The 19,308-nt window shown below is 44.9% G+C and overlaps 1 protein-coding gene across 2 annotated transcripts in view; it reads right to left on the bottom strand.

The window, feature by feature from the left end:
• Positions 1 to 18,127, bottom strand: part of PIP4K2A (phosphatidylinositol-5-phosphate 4-kinase type 2 alpha) — a 158,909-nt gene extending 140,782 nt beyond the window's left edge. Inside the window, exon 1 of one of the 2 annotated variants that reach the window (XM_031444703.2) lies at positions 17,709 to 18,127. In XM_031444703.2, the coding sequence (XP_031300563.1) occupies positions 17,709 to 17,852 (144 nt within the window). In that variant the 5' untranslated portion in view covers positions 17,853 to 18,127. The remainder of the gene's footprint in view (positions 1 to 17,708) is intronic. The other variant, XM_010975119.3, reaches the window with a different exon arrangement.
• Positions 18,128 to 19,308: the final 1,181 nt, after the last annotated feature.

Genomic DNA, 19,308 nt, shown 5'->3' on the forward strand with positions numbered 1-19,308 from the left:
TAAAAGTCCTTATTTTGAAATTAATGAAAAATTGCACATTGTGTATTAAGCTGAAGTCATACTGACTACACTCTCATTCAGCACACTTCCCAAGGCCTATTCAGGACGGTCTGTGACTTATAAAATATAAAAAAAATATGAATTAAAGAGATTTCTTTAATAAGATAGAATATTTTGTATTTTTGTGTCAAACATTTAATATTTTAAAATAATAGGATAGGAATAATCCTTTCTTAGGTAGTCGATCACCCAAGTTAGATATATATTACCATCTTTTATAAAAGGCCTCTAACTTTCTACTTAATTCAAGCTTTAAAAAAAGAAAAATTAAAGTCCAATTTTTAAATAAATGCATTCTCCAGGGGCTAATTTTAAAGCCTGCATTCATCTGAACTAGTCAGTAATTTAGGCCTCCTGAAAACTGACAACTGTAACCACTACTGTCATAATGAAACATCTATATAAAGTGGAAATAATAGTTTATCTGGGTGGCTTTGGCTTACAAACCTGACCTTTCCTTTCCTGCCAAGAGCTCTGCCTTTGTTCCTTGAATTTTTTTTAAATGTTCTCTGGAGTTCTTTTTCTTTTGTGAAAGAGCGATGTTATTTTTTATAGTACGTAAAAGAGTTAGTTAAAATAGGGAGTTGTATTCTGTTACGAAAATACGCAGTACACTCATTCGCTTCTGCTGAAAGGAAACATCCCACTGCTTTCTCCTTTCTGAATCCCAGTTATCCAAGCAGAGAGGAGCCAGGCACTCACAGGGATCGGGCGAAGCTCCCCTTCCCCTGCCTGGCCTTGCCAGGCTGCAGAATGTTTGTAAAGTCAGCACAGGTGACTGACATATTTACATCAGATAACGGGCAGAGGGGACAGCGTGCGGAATCAAGCTCCCAGCCAGACAGGACAGCAGGTGGGTGATAAGACTCAGCCTTTACAAAGCAAACACACACACTCTGCTGACAGACTCCAATGGACGTCCACTGCATTTTCTGAACAGATCCATCTGCATCATCCAGAGGTCAAGTCTAATGTGAAGCAGCAAGACTGAACAACTAACTACAAACTCCTGACTGGGATACTTCCAGCTGAAGAATCCTGCCTGCTGATTAGCGTTCTCAGGGTGGGTGTAGTCTAAGTTCCGGGGTGGGGGATGACTACTTGAAATGAGTTAACCATAAGCAGTGGACACTACGCTGCTTCTGGGATCCGAGGACCCTCTGCCCGACACATCACCAAGTTCCAGTGACCCACACCGCTGCTGTCCCACTCTGTCTCGACCCCAACTTCCAGACTTGGAGGAAAGCAACAATTTGATCTTGCGGCTCTGAAGGAAGGAAGGGAGGAAAGAAAGGGAAGAAGAGGAGAGGAGAAGAAAGAAAGAAGGAAAATCATCCAGCTCTGTTTGCAGGGAACCCGAGGACTGTACAGCAGAAGGAAGAACAAACTTGTGAAAAGCGGGCCAGCTGAAAGCAGCTCTCCTTGGACGGAGACTACACAGTCCTCCATGCAGCCTGTTCTCCACGCCCCAGACCTGCTGCCCCCTCCCTGCCCACATGTGTGGCTCTTTTATTAGACTACCTACAGCTCCTCTGAATAGAACTTGAGATGAGCTAAAAGCACCCTCTTAAAAAAATACGTTAAAAAAAAAAAAAAAGCGTATCTTGGCCACTTTGCCTTCTGAGTGAGATGGCCCACACTCTATGGAGTATCTACTTTTATTTTATTTTTTTAAATATATTTTTATTGAAGTACAGTAAGTTTACAATGTTGTGTATAGCACAATATTTCAGTCATATAGGAACATACATATATTGATTTTCATATTCTTTTTACCCATAAGTTACTACAAGATACTGAATATAGTTCCCTGTGCTCTATAGTATAAACTTGTTTATCTATTTTATATATAGTAGTTAGTATCTGCAAATCTCAGACTCCCAATTTATCCCTTCCCACCCTCTTCCCCCTCTGGTAACCATAAGCATGTTTTCTGTCTATGAGTCTGTTTCTGTTTTGTAAATAAGTTTGTTTGTCTTTTTTTTTAGATTCCACGTATAAGTGACATCATATGGTATTTTTCTTTCTCTTTCTTTTACTTTAAACTGAGCACCCAACCCCCACACTGAGAGGCCTTTCTCTTGCCTTCTAAAACAGCCTGCACTCTGTCTATGAAGTATGTATCTCTCTGAATAAATCTACCTTTACTCAAAAAAAAAAAAGGAAAAAGAAATAAAAGAAACAAAGAAAGAAGATAAATGTATCTTTTTATTCAAATCTTTGCCATTCAACTTAGAGGTACTCAGAGTACAGAGTAGGAGATGTGGTAAAGGGGCTATCACCTACATCATGGGGATCATTAAGGGGTTCAGCCCTCTCTGAAAGCAACCTGGCAACATCTACCAAGAGCCTTAACAGTCATACCCTCTTAGCAAGTCACTCCCCAAAAGGGGAATTTGTTCAAAGAAAATCACCCAATAAAAGAAAACATTTTATATAGAGAGATGTTGACAGCAACATTATTTATGGTAGCAAAAAACTGGAACCAATGTATAGACTATTAACCCTGCATTGGACTATTAGGCAGTTGTTAAAAAAGACCGCTGTGAAGAATACATAATGATATGAGGAAATACATAGACAGTATAGTCTCAGAGAGATTTTTCAAAAAGACACTGGAAAGATACCCACTAAAACATTAACATTGCTTGTTGCTTCTGGATAGAATGATCATGGTAATTCCTATTTTTGTCAATATTTTTCATACAGAAAATATGCCATACACACATATACGTGTCTCTCTTCTTATTAGAACTTAAATTCCACTGAAGCCGTGAACATCTCTACTTCACCTAAACAAACTTAAGAACAAAGAAGCTCCATCTAACACAAAATAAAAATATTCACTATTGCTGATTTACTGGATCAAATCTTCATTGGCACATTTTAAATTTGTGAATATCTGATGCCAAAACTACAAGAGAAAAGTAAATAAGTCAGAGGGGCACACTAGCTTCTCTTAACCTATATCGTTCATCTAAAATGTCTCTTAAATTTGCCTTTGTCCTATACCTTTGGCTCAATTTTCCAAAAAAAAAAAAAAAGCCTTACAGGTTTACCATAATTGTTTCTGAACAGTTCTTTCTATGCCAGAGCACTTGAACTTTTCAGCCATGTGCTGGCAGAATCTAATGCATGAATGGGTTGTGTTCCAACGTTCACTTGGAAGGTGGCTGTTTGGGTTGATGAGGAAACATATTCCAAGTCCTAACACAGTAAAAGCCTGGGGCCTTGGTTCTATGAGGGAGGGGTCAGTTGAAAAGAAAGCTTCTTCTCAGGCTCCCAGGCACAGAAGAAAGCTGGAGGAAATTTTCAAAAAGGTACAGCTGATTAGCCCCACAGTGAAAATGTGCACAGCAAAATGACACAGTCATTTTGGAAACTGATAGAGGCAGGCAGGGCAGACTTGTGAAAGACACATGAATACCCCAGACCCTGTGAGTGTGAGAGCAGGGAAAGGGCAATGTATTCGGGCAGAAGGATAACTTGGGAAATTCCAGAGTAAAGAAATTCACCTTCTGCTTATTTAGATCAGCACCTTCAAATTTTTTAAGACTATGGATGACTCAGTGAACAAGGCTTCCAACCCCATTTCCACCTGATTATCCCTGGAAGTAACACGAGGAGGGAGATTCCAACCTGGGCATCCAGCTACACAGAACAAATTGTAAATACAAATTTTCTGTTTATAATGCAATATATATGTTCCTGAAAAACTTCAGGTTCTGTATATACACCAAAAATAGATTTTAGGCAGATCATTCAAAATCTGTGGAAGGTTTAAAAAAAATAATAAAATGCTAAATGCTATACATATCAGTCTTCAAAATGGGTTAATTTCTAAGAAATACAGGAGGAATTTTATCTTTAAAAATACAATCATGAAGATCAATCGATGGAAAGAATATAAGAAATGAAAACTTTGATAGAGTAGAACCAACTGCACAAAGACGGACAGAACTGTGAGATTAGTTCTTCTAGGACCTAGTACCTGGCCACCTGGGTCAAGACAAGAGCAAGGATAAGGGGACAAGGTGTCCATCATCCTACCCGCTCTGCTGCCTTTGGCCAGGTTGTGTATCTTTTCATCCAGTTATTGTTACCTGGAGGCATTAAACAGTGATGTACCCAAGGAAAGTTGCGTATGGATCAATTTCTGCCTCATACAACACCACTCCCCATTTACCAATCTTGTGTAAACTGATTTGCATTATGGAACACACATGTAGTGGAAAGTCTACATAATACGCATTTTCTAAAGTAGATCCAAATCTGCAGAGGAAACCCCACTTTCTTTTTGTCTGTCCAGGCTAACCACCACCTGAAAGCTTCCTCAAGGATACCAGCACTTAGGAATTTCACAGGAGAAATTTTGGATGCATGACCCAAGAAAAGCAGGGCAGCTGCTAGCACACAGGGCACCTCTGTGCACACTAGAAAATGAGCTCCCTCTGTGCAGGCAAATTACAAAAAGGGAGCCTGTCTCTGGCCACTGCAGCCCTTTGCCATGGCGTGCAGGTGGCAACTGATCTCAGGCCCCCTGCCCCTCCCACCCGAGCGTCTCTGTGCAGGTTACGTGACAGACACATGGTGCCATCGTGGTCCCTCGTTCTTGGGTCAATTAATGCAGCACACCTTCCTCAACATGCAGGTGGACACAAAAACAAAGCATGTGTCTTACAATCACAAATAGCACTCACCTCTGAAGGCTAGGATGTCTAGCAACTTGCAGACACGATTCAAATCCTAAATAACCAAGCCCAAAGGAATTAGTGCAAACAGAAGTCATTTAAATAGGAGTACGTGTGAGAGAATGGAAATAAACAAAACTGTCAAAACAGAAGATGAGAAGCATAAGAAAGGTTTAGCATGTCCCTGGAAATGACACTGACCCATTATGCTTTGTCTAGGAAACTTAACTCGGTCTATGACTTTTTTCTCCAGCCTCTTTATCAGGTTAATTCCAACTCATTCTCCAAGATCCAACTCAAACAGCACTAACTCTCCCTGGGCAGTTTATGAATCCTCTGCAGATTCATGCACATGCGCTGGGGAGAGCAGTCCCTGGCCCAGAAGGATTCCAAGGGCTTGAGAACTGTCATTGTCCCCCCAACCGGGTGCCACCCAGCAGCCGAGCCCAGACTACAGGAGACCCGTGGCCACTGACTCACTTTTCGTCTCTCTCCCTCCCTGTCACTCATCAGAAATCAGAAATTAGGACACAGAGTGGCTAAATGCCATCTGAATGGACCTGGATCGGGAAGCAAGTGAGCTTGGAATCTGGGTAGGGTCTACTTGCATAAAGCAGTTGAGAAAAGACCATATTCTTAGAACAAAAGTTCCCAAAAAGTCATGCAAAGATCAGACAGAAAGTGAACAATGAGGTGCTTTGGATCCTGGTCTCTGTGTGGCTCTCAGCTGAGGTTCTGTCCTGTTCCAGCGATTACCCCAAAACCCCTTCCTGCTTTTTCCTTTAGCGGATCTGCCTTGTGTGACTGTCACTTACAACCAAATAAACCTTGAAGGCAGTTCTGTTAATTCACCAATTTAGCAACTTGTTTACATAATTACATGCCTATCTTCCAAGTAGGACTATGAACTCCTTGTAAGTGAAAACTGTCTTTTTCAGAGTTCTTTCTCTAAAGTCTTAAAGAAAACACCTTAAAAAAAAAATCTAAACCAATTACAGGTTATTGGTAGTAGAACTTTAGATATGAAGATAATCCTTTTTAACAAAATGAAGTACATATTAGTTAAAACTAGACAGTTAAACCATGTATCAGGAATCTATTTAGATCGAGGACATCAAATGCTAAATTATCCATCAAATGCTGGATTTGCCTTATAAACTGTAACATTTGTGAAAACTTCAAAACAGGAAATATAACCATTTCCATGCAGGAGTAACAGATAATGTATGTATGCAGATAATACAGACCAAAAAGATAACCACTAATGTTACGAAAGTAGGAATGAAGAAACCACCTAGGTACCAAACTCAAAAACCTGGGGTTGCCCTTGATTTCTTCCTATCTGTTCCCCCACGTGGTTACCACATCCAGCTGATTCAACTTCCCAAACATCTCCTGGACACACCCTCACACCCTCTCTCTTTGCCACCACGCAACTGCCCTAGTTCAGACTCTGGTGGCCTCTTACCCAGAGGACACCAATGGCTTTCTCAGAGCCTCCTCTGGATGCAGGACCCAACCCTGGGACAGCCCGAGAAGGACCCAACCAGTACCCACTGGGGGCTCCAATCTCTTCCTCACTTATCATCTATCATCCTGTCTCTGCAGAAACGTGAATGCCGGCAATGTCCACTGCTGCTAATAGGGTGGAACTGGGTTATTCCCATCAACTCTGTCACTGAAAACAAGAAAATACTTTTTAAAACATTTTCTTAAAGACATCCAGGTGCTGAAGAGGAAGGAGTTACCTCAGCAAAACCTGAGTGAAAGTGGGGTGCAAGAGCTGCCAGCTCCCACCAAAGCCACTTCGCTCTGAGGGCTTTGGTGGTCCCATGGGCTGAGGGCAACAGAAGTCAGAGCCCAGAGCCCGGCCAAGGTGGGGGAATCTAACCCTTTCACCATGAGGCTAGGATCCAAAAGGGTCACAGCCTAGGGTAAAGGTGAACCAGAAATAAACCCACTCCACCCCCAGGGGACTGCAGCCTAAATTTGTGTCACCAGCAAATCCCCAAAATTCCAATCTGTGAGTTTAGTTTAAAATAGCCTTGATCTGTAATGCCCTAGCCACCTGGCAACAGGAAACAACCCTCTCTAGAGGGACACACTTTGACTCAAAAATCCCCCGCAAATAACTGTCCAAGGTAAATGAGCAGCTCAGAGCCAAAAGAACCAAGCGAACATGGGAACGAGGCACCATGACTGAGAACCAGCAGCAACGTAACGCAGGAGAAAGATACCCCGGAAGACCTGAGTATCATCACTTCTCTTACAGCGTTTGAAGAACCTTAAATTTAACTTAAGGCAGGCTTCTGAACAGCAGAACTTTCAGGGGCATCCCTGAAGCCATTAAAAGACCCAGCTACATGAAATAACCAGAAATAACACTGCGGTGAGCTCTTCTATAAGACAAGGTCTCAGGTGGTCTAGAGGTGCTTTTACAGTCTTCACACCATTCACTTGGCGATGTTCTGGGGAGAAGCTGTTTACTCCCTGAACCTTCTCGGCTGTGTTCACAAGGCAAAGTTCTCGCGGGCAGGCAGCCGCAGACGTGAGCTCTTGTGTCATCAGCTGGTGGTTGCACCACACCTCTTATCACCAGCGCACAGCAGGCTCTCCCCGGCTCCCTGAGGCATTGCACAACCCGCTCAGCAAAGCACTCTACACACTCTACTCAATCCTAGCAAATAGCAAGTGCACACGTGGATGCAAACTTAACGTGGAAGGGCTCACGGCCCACCTGCGGAGCACTTCCTGGCTCTACCTGTTCATTCAACATTTATTGGGCGCCGACTACATACGAGCCCTGTTCTGGGTGCGGGGACACGGCTATAAATAAGACCCAGTCTCGGCTGCGGTGGGCCTGAAGTGAGCAGGTTAACACACTAGTCTGGGGAGATAAATTATAAACTTGCCAACAACTGAGTTTCCAATTGTGTCAAGTGTCACAGAGAGAATGAGGGTAATGTGAGAGTGGGCGGGCTACTTTAGATGAGGTCAGGGAAGTTATCAGAGAAGGCAAGCCTTGAGCTAAGAAAGTAGCATGACAAGTAGGGGCTTGCCATTCAGAGACCCGAGGGAAGAACATTCCAGACAGAGAGGAAAGTAAGTGCAGAAGCGCGGTGGTGGCTCTGAGCTTGGTTTGCTGAAGGAACAGAGGAAAAAGACGAGAGTGGCTGGAAGGGAGAAGGCACAGAGGGAGGCAGGGGCGAGGCCGGTGAGACCTCCAAGCCCCAGGAAAGAGTGTGGGTTTTATTCACGATGCAAAGGGAAGCCTCTGGGAGGTGTGCACTGAGACAGCGACATGGTACCACTGGCATTTCAGAAAGACCACTCTGCCACCACTGTTGAGAATCTGCACTAAGACAGGGCAAGGTGACCATGGGCAGAGCTGAGGGCTCCCACCGTGGTCTAGAGAAAGAGAATTTCTGCTGGAAGAGAGGAGTAGGCAGAGTCCAGACTCAAAATTGGGATTTGGGAGGGCAGGAGAGGAAAAGAGAAGAATCAAGGTTGGTCCCTGGGTTTGGGGCTTGAGCATTTGGGTAGATGGTGGTTCATTTACTGAGATAAGGAAGAAACTAGGGTTTAGGGCAGGGCGGGCAATGGGGTGGGGCGGAGGGAGGAACCAAGAGTCCCAGTGGGGACACACCTGAGATGCCTGTTAGGTATTCGAAGGAGGATGTCTAGTAAAAAATTGAATAGGGAAGTCAGAACTGAAGGTACACATTGCTCAATTACCAGCAAGAGAAGCCATGGAACTAAAGAACGTCATGTAGATAAAATACGCTCTGTAGTCACACAGGGGACAGGGACGGAGTCCTGGGGCATCCCGGGGTTTAGAGACTGAGAATGGGGAGGAGTCCGACAAGGCACCTAAGGAGTGAAGGAAGATAAGAAGAAAACAAAAATAAAGGGGGTGCCCTGGATGTGAAAACATGAAGGTCCCCTGGGGACGCTCAAACAGCAGCTTCCTGGGAGTGGTGAGGAGCAGCTAACAACAGGACACAGCAGGTCTGAACGAGGCTTTTCAACTTCTGCTATAAAAAGGAACAGAGACGCAGAGGGGCCGAAGTGAGAGATGCTACATGGTCTAAGGAGGGTTTTTGTCATCATGCCTGTTTATTTTGCTGTCAAGGTGGGAGGTTCTGGAGCAGGGAGCACATCCAATAGGAAGTGAGCAACAGTGGAAAAAGTCAGTTTCTCCAGTTCAGTGGCCACCACCCCCATGTGGCTACCGAGCACTGGATAGGAAAATCTGAATCCTAAGATTTAAGTTTAATTACGTAAAATTTAACTCTCCATGTGTGATCAGTAGCTACCACACTAGACAGTGCAGCCCCCATCAGCGCATCTGTAGGCTGATGGATTCAGTACCCAAAACTCAGTGGACTGGGTGGGTAGTGGGGAGAGGGGAAGGCGGTGGCTTCTACTTGTTCAAAGCTTTCTAAAGCATGAAAGGTAATCAGCTACAGGGGGAGGGGTTGGTTAGGGGGACAAAAGGAACAGAACACAAGAGGGAAGTTTAAGGAGAGGGAAAAGGTAAGAAATATGAGATTCAGGGTAAATTTTAAAGTGGCCCTTGTCAGAACTCCTGTTAAGCTTTTCTCTGGCAAATATCAACTACTTGGCCTTTTAAAATCTGGCCTCAAATTACCTTTTTAACCATCTCCTAACATTCCCCATCATTTACCTCTGTGCTTTTCAACCTTCCTGGTTGGAGAACCTTTTTTCCCTTGTGTGTGCACAGTATATATTCAGCCCTCACACACACACACACACACACACACACACACACACACACACACACACACACACAAGATGATGACAATGAGAACAACAAAAAAGCTGTTCCAGATGAAGCTGAGGGAGGGGCTAAATTCCCCTCACGGGCTCCACTCCCTCCCACCAGCCTCAGCCTTGGCCTCGGCCTCGCCTCGGAGGCACCTCCAGGGAACCCCAGGGTTTGAAACCGAAGCTTTACCCCAGACAGTCCTTCTCAAACTGGAATGTGCTTACAAATCGCCTGTCATTAAAATGCACGTTCTGCCCCAGAAGGTCTGCAGAGAGGCTCACAGTTCTGCATTTCCAACAGGCTCCTGGGTGATGTGAATTACACTGAGTGAGTGGTGAGGCCCGAAGCCACCACCGCACCAGACCACTGGGCATTGCCTGCTTGGACTGCTTACTTTTGCCACTGTTGTCCCCTTGGCCACATATACCTTTCCTTGCCTTCCCTAGCTGGCAGATTCTACTCTCAATGTCAGCACCTCTTGAACCTTCTCCAAAAGTCCTGGGCAGAAGTATCATGATCCAGTCCCAACCCCCATCCCCCAGCACTTTCCCCCTTCCTCACTCTACCCCAGCTACTCAGGCTTCGTTGCAGTTTCCTACACATGCCAAGTCAGCACCAACCTCAGGGCCTTTGCACTGGCTGTTCCTTCTGGCTAAAATGCCCTTCCCCAGATATCCTCATGTCCAAGCCTTTCATCTCCTTTATCTCTACTCAGATGTCCTCTTTATGAGGTTTATACTCTCACCACCCTATGTAACACCCTCCATCCCAGCATTCCTGTTACTCTACTTGTTTATACATGTCCTTGCACACCTCTATTTCCCCTGCAGTTGTGAGCAATTTGAGAGTAGGGTCCACAGTATATTCACTTTGCATCCCAAGCAGTGTCTCTTATATTTAAAAAAAAAAAAAAAAGGTGAAATATCAAATCAATAGCTGACATAACTTGCAACTAATGAATCTGAATTAAATTTTTGAGACCTCAAACAACCTGATCACTAGTGCAAGTGTTAAAGATACAGAAAAGAACATTACAACAAACTAGAAAAAGACATTAAAGCAAGGGCACAGAAATAATTTTAAAATGATTGATTTATAGCTCAAAGATGCACAAGGATTCCAAATACAATGGTGCTATTCTATCTAAGAACCAGGGTAATGGAACAATTAATTAATTTAACATGCACTGTAGTAATTTTCCGTGTTTTATCATTTAAAATATTTAAAAAATAATAGTAATGAAAGCTAATGTTTATTAAGAACTTGCCGCCCCTTTTTCACTCCCTCCCCTTCAGAGACGGCCCGCACTCTGTCTATGGAGTGTGTACCTACTTTTACTTTAACCTGAGCATCCAACTCCCACACCTCTTTCCTTGCCTTTCTCTTGCCTTACACTCTATGCAGTATGTATCTCTCTAAATAAATCTACCTTTACAAAAAAAAAAAAAAAACTTGCCATGTGCATCTTCAGGCATCTTAGAAGTACCAACTGTAATATTTACCCCACATAATAAACCTCTGTAATAGGCACTATTATTATCTCCTTTGGTAAAGGAACTGAGACTCAGTAACTTGTCCAAGGTCACACAGCCAACCAGACCATATGGCTTCAGAGCCTGAACTCCTAACCCTGGTAGATAGGTAAAAAACTATCCTTACTTTGAATGGAAAGGCTTATCTTTAGGTAGGATACTGTTTTGAGCTTCCCAGAATGCTTTACATGAACGAGTTATGTGTATGCTCTCTTCCTACATCCTTTGAATATAAGCAATCATTTTCTTTCTGTAAAGGAAAAATATTTTCAGTTTTCCTCCATATTAACAGCAAACTTTGTCAAAGCTTTTAGGACTAAGGAAGGAAAGAAAAGACCTCCAAGAAATGAGTAATTCATGGGCCCAGCCTGGCCTAGTTCCATGGTTTGAATCCCACCACCTACTGCCACTGTGATCTCAGACGGTAATTAATTCAATCCCTGCCCATCCCTGCCATGTACCATTCTTCCTGGCTGCTGCGTGCCCTCCCCGGTTCCCACTGCACACCACCCCTAACTTATTCCTGCGAGGTTCTTAACTGGTTCCCCAAATCCCCAAAGTGGCCATGGATAGAATTCAGGGGATCTGTGAGCTGGGTAGGATGTATCCTATGTATTTTCATTAATTTGTTCAAGAGCGTTATTCTTAGAAGGGGTGCACAGCCTTCAATGGACTGCCATGGGGGTCTACGGCACACACACAAAAAGAAATATAGATAAGAGCAGACACAGGGAAGTAAGCTAGGAGATATTTTTAACAGTTCAAGAAAGGAAACAAATCTAATTAGGGTGGTAGAGGTGAGAATGGAAAGATCAAGGAGGCAGCTCAGGTATTCCTAAATAAAATGGCATCTTTCACCTTCCTTCTGCGTCTAACCTTCTAAAAAGAAAAGCTGCCCCATTTCTACTCATTTGCTCCATGAATCTTTAAGCTTGTGCTCACACACACACCCAATCAACCACTCTCTCAGAAAGTACATCCGTGCCCATCGTGGTCTCTGGAGAATCTAAGAGACTTCCTGCTTTTCTCTTGTTTCCTGTTTCTTCCTCCTCCATCCTTCCCTCAAAGCCTGGTGTCCCCAGTGATCCGACTTCTTCCTCACAGATCTAATTTACCCCCATGGCTTCACCCACCAGTCCTGCATGGATAACTGTTAATTCTCCATCCCAGCCCTAACTTTCTCGGGAGTTCCAATGCCACCTTCCAACACCCCACGGGTGCGAAGTGTCACTGGAATATCCACCCACCATCACCTGCAACTCAACACTTCTCAAATCAAAAGTCTCTTTCAACACACAATTCCTCCTCTTAACTCTTCTAACTTGATCATAGGGTTGCCATTCTTTCACATGCTGTCAGGACAAATCGTGAATATTTCTTCTTACTTTTAACAATATTCCTTCTATTGTCTTGTTACTCAAAGTGTAGCAGCATCACATTATCTAAAAGCATGACAGATGCAGAATCTCAGGACTGGCCCCAAACCTGCCGGGTCAGAATCAGCATTTTAAAAATGTCCCCAAGTGATTCGCACACACACACATTAAATTTTGAGCAGCACTTGTCTAGCGCTTATTAATATGCTACCAGCCTCAGAGCATCTGAATGTGTTCATTTTCAGCTATTCATTACTGAATCCTTATTAGGTGTCAATTACAGTGCTAGGCTTAAAATACATTCACTTACCTAACGCTCAAACTTACCCTGTGAGGTAACCATCATCTCCCTTTTAAGAATGAGTAAATTGAGGCTCAAGTGAATACATCGTCTAAATAAATCTGCTTAGAGCGCCTATAAATGGTGGAGGCAGAATTTGAACCTAATCTGTCTGACCGCAAGCCATTTAGCCGAACGGCACCAATTCCCTTAAATTCCAGAATTTGTATTTCCAAGGGTATATTGGCAGAATTAATTGCTCTGGTTGACTGCATTTTTCTAATCAACATAAGGAAGAATTTGTTTGTTTATTACAATTCTTGCTGAAAATCTTTCTAAAGACATAGCAGACAATCCTGTCGTAGAAAGAGAAACCCTTGTCTTGACATGAGTTAGCATCCTGAATATTCAAGTTCACTATAAGGTATTCAATAAATGGAGAAGAAAATGTATTCGGTTCTCAGAATATAATCCCAAGTGGTAGGGGGTATAAAAATATTTCCCTAATAATAAACTGTTTATGTGTGTGCACTTGGCATTCTTTTCTCTAAAGTAAAGGGAAGGAAAAAAACAGTGCGAGACTAATTCGTGAATGAATGGTTATTTGGGTTCCATTCACTGAGTTTCATCTAACGTTTAGCTCACTATTGTTTTAATTTAATTGCCTCATTATATTCCATTCAGTCAATAGTTCAGTCATTTATTTCTTTTTTAAACTCTAGTTTCCTTCCTTTATCTTTTTCAGTGCCCATATATGAACCCATGAATCTAAAAGACATCACTGTTTCTCCAGTGTTATTTCAAGTCCTAGACCTTGCTGAGGATTTAATAACAGAAGCTACAGATGCGCTATCCAGCAAACTGCAGATCTGCCAAAACAAGGCACCAAGATAATCACGCCAGCATTACTAGGATGGATACCTGCCTGATACCACCTGGGCAGATCCTCTCCCTTCTTTGGGGAACTGCTCTAGGAAGAGCAGTTACAACTCCAACAGGCAAGAGATACCACCTTTTCATTCCAGTTGCAACTGATGGAAGCCGGACCAGTCAGAATCCTTCCATGGGATTTGTATAACTGAATCAGAGACAGAAAGCCCCTTTGGGGGGGGGGGGGCAGAATTCACAAAATGTGAAATTCAGGAAGCATTAGTTCCCCACCCTGTGAAAGAAACCAGACAGCTATGAGTGAGAACAAAGCCAAAACAGCCAGCAAAGTCCCAACAGCACCCAAGCACCTGGTTCCAATTTAACCCCGAAGCCCAGCCCCATTTCTCTTGGTTTGCTCACCACTCCATCCTTCCACTGTGACCTCCGAAACCCTCCTAATTTTTCAAAATTTTGCCTATGCTCATCCACACTTCTACAGCTTGCAACTAAAAAACTAACATTAAGGCTGGTTATTTCTACTACATTTGTTTTAAGCAAGTTTTACGTTCTTTAAATTTTTTTTACTACGTTAAAAGTCTTTCTTTAGATATTTAAATAGGCTTTTAAATACTCATTTCTAAAAGGCTCCCATTTCACTCCGCATAAAAATCTTTTAGAATATCTCTTTAAAACAAGGCTTGGCACCTCTCTTCAGACAAGCTCCTCACACTATTCAAATATAATTGTAGAAGCTAACTGCCTGATCATTTTTTAGTTTAATTCCGAATTTAACAAGGCAAAATTGCCTTCTTAAGTCGTCTTTTCCTCTATGTATTCAATTATATTCTCTGCTTAAAATACTTAAAATAAAAATTGGCAGTGATCCATTCACTGATGGGTATTTGAAGTCAGAAAGCAGTTATATATGAAATTAACCACACAAAGTCAAGCTTACTCTTGTCATTAAGAATTACCACCACAATGGACTTGAAATTTTCCACCTTAATTGCAAGTTTTTACATTTCTATCAAATAGACTTTGACTTAATAGACTGCAATGCAGTCCAACTAAAATCAATCCAACAAACTCTTAGTTCACACAATCACTTGCAATCACCACAGACTTCCTTGCCTCCAGCCCCAGCCCTGAAAATTCCCTGAGTACAGCTTCATTGGCAAAGTTATGATAGTAAGGCAACTTTTGGTATATACTGTTACTATTCCAGGTATCCTAACTTAACATCAGGAACTGAGCAGACTGTAAAAGGAGTTGAATCTTGAAGTTAGAAAAAAAACTTGGAAATCATCCAATCCAATCATCTTACTTCACAAACACAAATATCGATGCAAAAATAGTTAACAGGCCCAAGGTCAACAGAATCAGAGAATTAGAAAACAGATCCAATGAGGATTTTAATGTAGTATAGTACACAGGAGAGTCCCAGTCTCAGATGCTGACATGATACTACATGCAGTAGATGACTACTTAACTATATGGTTATTTCTAAATGTCCTTTAGACAAATCCAAGTGAATTTTAAAAGCAAGAAATTGCTATATTCATAACAGATCTTTTCCCATTAATCCTGATCACATTAGAAACACAGGGAAAGACTGATTTGAATGGTCTGTTCCTTCTCTGCTAAGCTTCCTCAAATGTCTCCATTCATACACAACACAAGGCTTTCTCCTTAATGATGCTGATAAATTTATTCTCATATTATACTATGGACTTTGGTGCACGCAAGGTCATATGAAAACGTTTACCTAAGACTTTGTCACCTAAAGTGAAATCAATCAGAAACACATGGCATCTAAGTGCTTAGATTTCATCTTTATATACACCTCCCCCGCCTTTTTTTTCCCCAAAAATAATAAAGGAAATGGACATGTTTTAAAAGAAGGCTGTGAAACAGACCTTTCTATGTCAGCTCAGTGCCCTCAAGATAAAGATATCTGGACAAAAATATGAGGGACGTTTTTAGCCATCTTTTGCACAGAGGCTGGGGGTGGCACTATGTGCATGATACCTGTTTGTTGAATGAATAACATGATTATTTAACATTCTATGGAAACTTGACTCCTCTGGATGATTTCACTTAGAATTGCTAACTTTTCTTCAAAGCAAATGAAAAAGCACTATCTAAAAATCACATTATTTTTATACGTGATAAGTATTTCAAAATATTTCCAATTAGCAAGAAACTCTAATGCAAAAGTAGCAATTCAAAAGTACAAAGTAGTGATATAAGTGGTGACAGTAAAACACATGCAATTACAAGGTTTTCTAAAGTAAACTGAAGTCCAAACTAACTCCCAGAGAGCACACTCTTTCGGAGGCATATTATCTGTCCCCACTACTTTACTAGATTAAACCCTCAGATACACTCTCCTGACCCAAACACCAGAACTTAAAAGGAAATAAAAGCAACAATACATGCAGGACTAACATTATTTTTTAAAAGCAACTAAAAACATAATAATAAAAAGCCTAACAGATTTAGAACCTAAGTCTGAACTGTACCCTTATTACATAGGAAAAAATAACATTTTACTTAATAAAACTTAGGTGAGTTTTGGTACAATACTGTCTGCTGTTGTAACAGCTTACATTCCTAAATGCTAAAAAAAAAAAAAAAAGTTGTCAGGAAGTTGAAATGAACTTCAGTGCGTCAGACATTAGGCTGATAGAAATAATCATTTCTCCACCTTCTTAAAAACAGCCACTCCTTGCAAACACAATCAATCCTGATGCAGTTTCCACCTTTTCCCCAGCTCAGCTTGGGAAAGAAACATACAAACACGATGCTTTTGAACCATTTCAACCAACTTCATTAAACTGAGAATGTCCTTTTAAAAACCAACATGATTTTCTGTCATTTCTGTTATGCCGAAAAGGACCCACAGACATCCATGTAAATCAAAAGTACCGAAGGCAAGCTTACACTTTTTCTCAGACGCTGACTGACTGCAGTGGGTAAGGTCACGGTCAAAATTCACAGGCGCATTTAAACTTTCATGGCTCAGCCAACAGCTCCTATCGTGTTTCCTGATCCTAAGGAGATTAAAACTGCAGGAGTTTCTTGCTGTAAAATCAGCAAGAGGCTATTTCGGACCCTCAAACCGCAGTCCGCATAGCCTGCAGCGGGGCATCTTCCAGCACCTCTGGCTGTGTGTTCAGCTAACCTTCCCAAGCGTTCTCCTCCAGCCTTTGAAACAAACCCCCAGAACCGGTGCAGTCAACTCACGACCGCCTTCCACCGCGCCCGCAGAGACCCGCTCCTGCTGACACCCCCAGGCCGCCCTTCCGCAGTCGGTAACTTCGGCCTGGCTCCCCAAGGTGGGGGAGGAGGTGTGGGGACCAAGACTCCCCGCCAAGCGGCTCGTCAGCAGGCAGAGCGGCAGGGCGATGCAGGAGAGGAGCAGAGGAAGATGCTAAACACCAATGCTGTATTTACACTGGCTTTTTCTTTGCCAAAAAGATCCCGTGTGTCTAAGAACATTGCCTTTAAAGGGAAAAAAAAAAAAACCTAAGCACTAAAACGCTGCCCAAAGCTCTCCGATCTCCAATATTCTCACCACCGTCCCCGTGCGGGGAGCCTCCGGACGCTCCCAGCCTCGGACAGGTACACCTGCCAGAACGCGGAGGACCAGGCCGCCCCTGCCGCCCCCTCAGAGGAAGCGATCGCCAGGAATCTGACCCCAACAGCCCCTGCCGAGGGTGACAGCCCAGGCGGAGTCGTGCCCTGCAAAAACTTCCCAGTTCCTGGGCTTTGGGGACAGATCCGCCGCGAGCAGACGGACTGGGGCCGACACTGGTACGGCCGCAAGGCTCAAATGGCAGATGGGACCCCTCCTCCTGCATCCAGCCCTAGGTCCAAGGGAGTCCAAGTGGCACCCGGCGGCGCCGAGGGGTTGGAGCGCAGCGCGAGTCTGGGGGCACCGACGAGCCGCGGCGAGCGGGCAACCCGGGAGGGCGAGCAGCCAGAGGGCCGGGGCCCCGCTCAGGCTCCCCGCCCCGCAGCAGCTGCAGCAGGAGGAGGAGGGGAGCGAGGAGGAAGAGGAGGAGGAAGAGGAGGAAAGGGACTGCGCGCCGCAGCCGGAGCCCTTACCGAGTGGTTTACTCCCCACATCAGGACGCTGAGCAGCGGATCGCTGGCCCGAAAGAGCTTCACTTTCTGCGCTACGAAGTGTTTCTTCTTGGTCTTGGTCTTGCTCGCCAGGACAGAGGACCCCAGGTTGCCGGGGGTCGCCATGGCCGCCGCCTCTGTCCCCTCCACCGCCGCGCTCCCGAGGCCGGGGACCCGCCCTCTCTACACGCCGACCCGGGGAGGCAGCCGCATCCCCCTCGGCGGCGGCGCCGGCGCGCCGTGCCCCGCTCCGCCCGCCAACGTATTCGCTCCGCTCCGCCCGCTGTGCCGGGTCGGCCCGGCTGGCGAGAGAGGCTGCGCTTGGTCCGCGATCCGGCCCGGATCCCGCGCCCGCCGCGGCTCGGCGCTCAGCCCGCGGCTGGACCAAGCGCGCCGCGAGCGGCTTCCGCGTTGGGCGCCGGCGTCTTGACGCAGGGGGCGGGCGGGCAGCAGCTGCGGCGCCGCCAGGCGGGGCGCGGGGTGTGGCCGCGGGACCGTTAAGCGGCGCCCTCGCGCCCCGGCTCCGGCTCCGCGGCGGCGGCCCGGCCGCCCCCGGGGCGCAGGCAACTTTGGGGCGGCCGTTCCCGGCCGGTTGAGGAGGCCGCGGGGTGGGCGTGCGGCTCGGGGAGTGTGAGGGCTCCCGCGAGCGTCCGCTTCTGCTGCCCAGGAGAAAAGAGTGAAGGATGGGGAGAGCGGGGAGGTCAGAGCAGAGGGGCCCCCAGAGGCGGTGGTCAGGCGAAGGAAGGAGGCTCATGGCACCGCCGCTTACCGGTGCCAAGGGAGCTAGTGAGACCTGAAAAGCTGCGTGGAGACCAGGGCTTCCCCAGCACCGAGGGAAAAGACCTGAGCACATCGTTGGCCACCCCCCAAAGTGGCCCTGCGATTAACTTTAACCTCGTTGTGCCTTTAACCATCAGGTCTTTTGGGCCCTGAACTTGGGCCTTCCCCCACGCATGCAGAAGGGAGACCCCCACCTCCACTAACGCCCTCCAGAGACAGGACCCTAGATTCCTCCTCTAGAGTCCTTGGTTTGGCCAGGAGAATCACGCCCCGAACTGCACGTTCTACGCCAAATCCTCCGTGATGTTTCTTGGATCCCTTCGTTTTAGCCATCCCACTGACCTTTCGTGGAAATCTGTTCAGTTGTCTTCATCCATGTACACCTAATTTAGCCCTTAACGCTGGGAACACCTGACCCATGTCTAAAAACGTTCTGTCCCTATGCCTTCTCCCCTACTCAGCATCCTGCCCTGCGCACTTACCTACTCAGCCCACTGGGCAAGTCATTATCTACCCGTCATCATCATTACTCCTCTCAAGTACAGTGGTTACCTACTGTGTGCTTGGTAATCTGCGTGGTTCTGTCAGGGAGGGAAAGGATGACAGACCCTTATCCCTTAAGGAGCTTGAAGAGTCTCCTGGGGTGGGAAGTGACAAGTCATGTGATCACCTTCATTTGCACCTTTTTTCTTTGACTGTTCTTTGAACATAAGGGTTGCCCCCAAAATCCTCTTACCATTTCTCTTTTGCTTCATTCTATTGTCCAAAGTGTTATCTGCTCCCCCAGCCTCAACTATCACCA

This window comes from Camelus dromedarius, chromosome 26 (genome assembly GCF_036321535.1).
Source record: "Camelus dromedarius isolate mCamDro1 chromosome 26, mCamDro1.pat, whole genome shotgun sequence".
NCBI lineage: Eukaryota > Metazoa > Chordata > Mammalia > Artiodactyla > Camelidae > Camelus > Camelus dromedarius.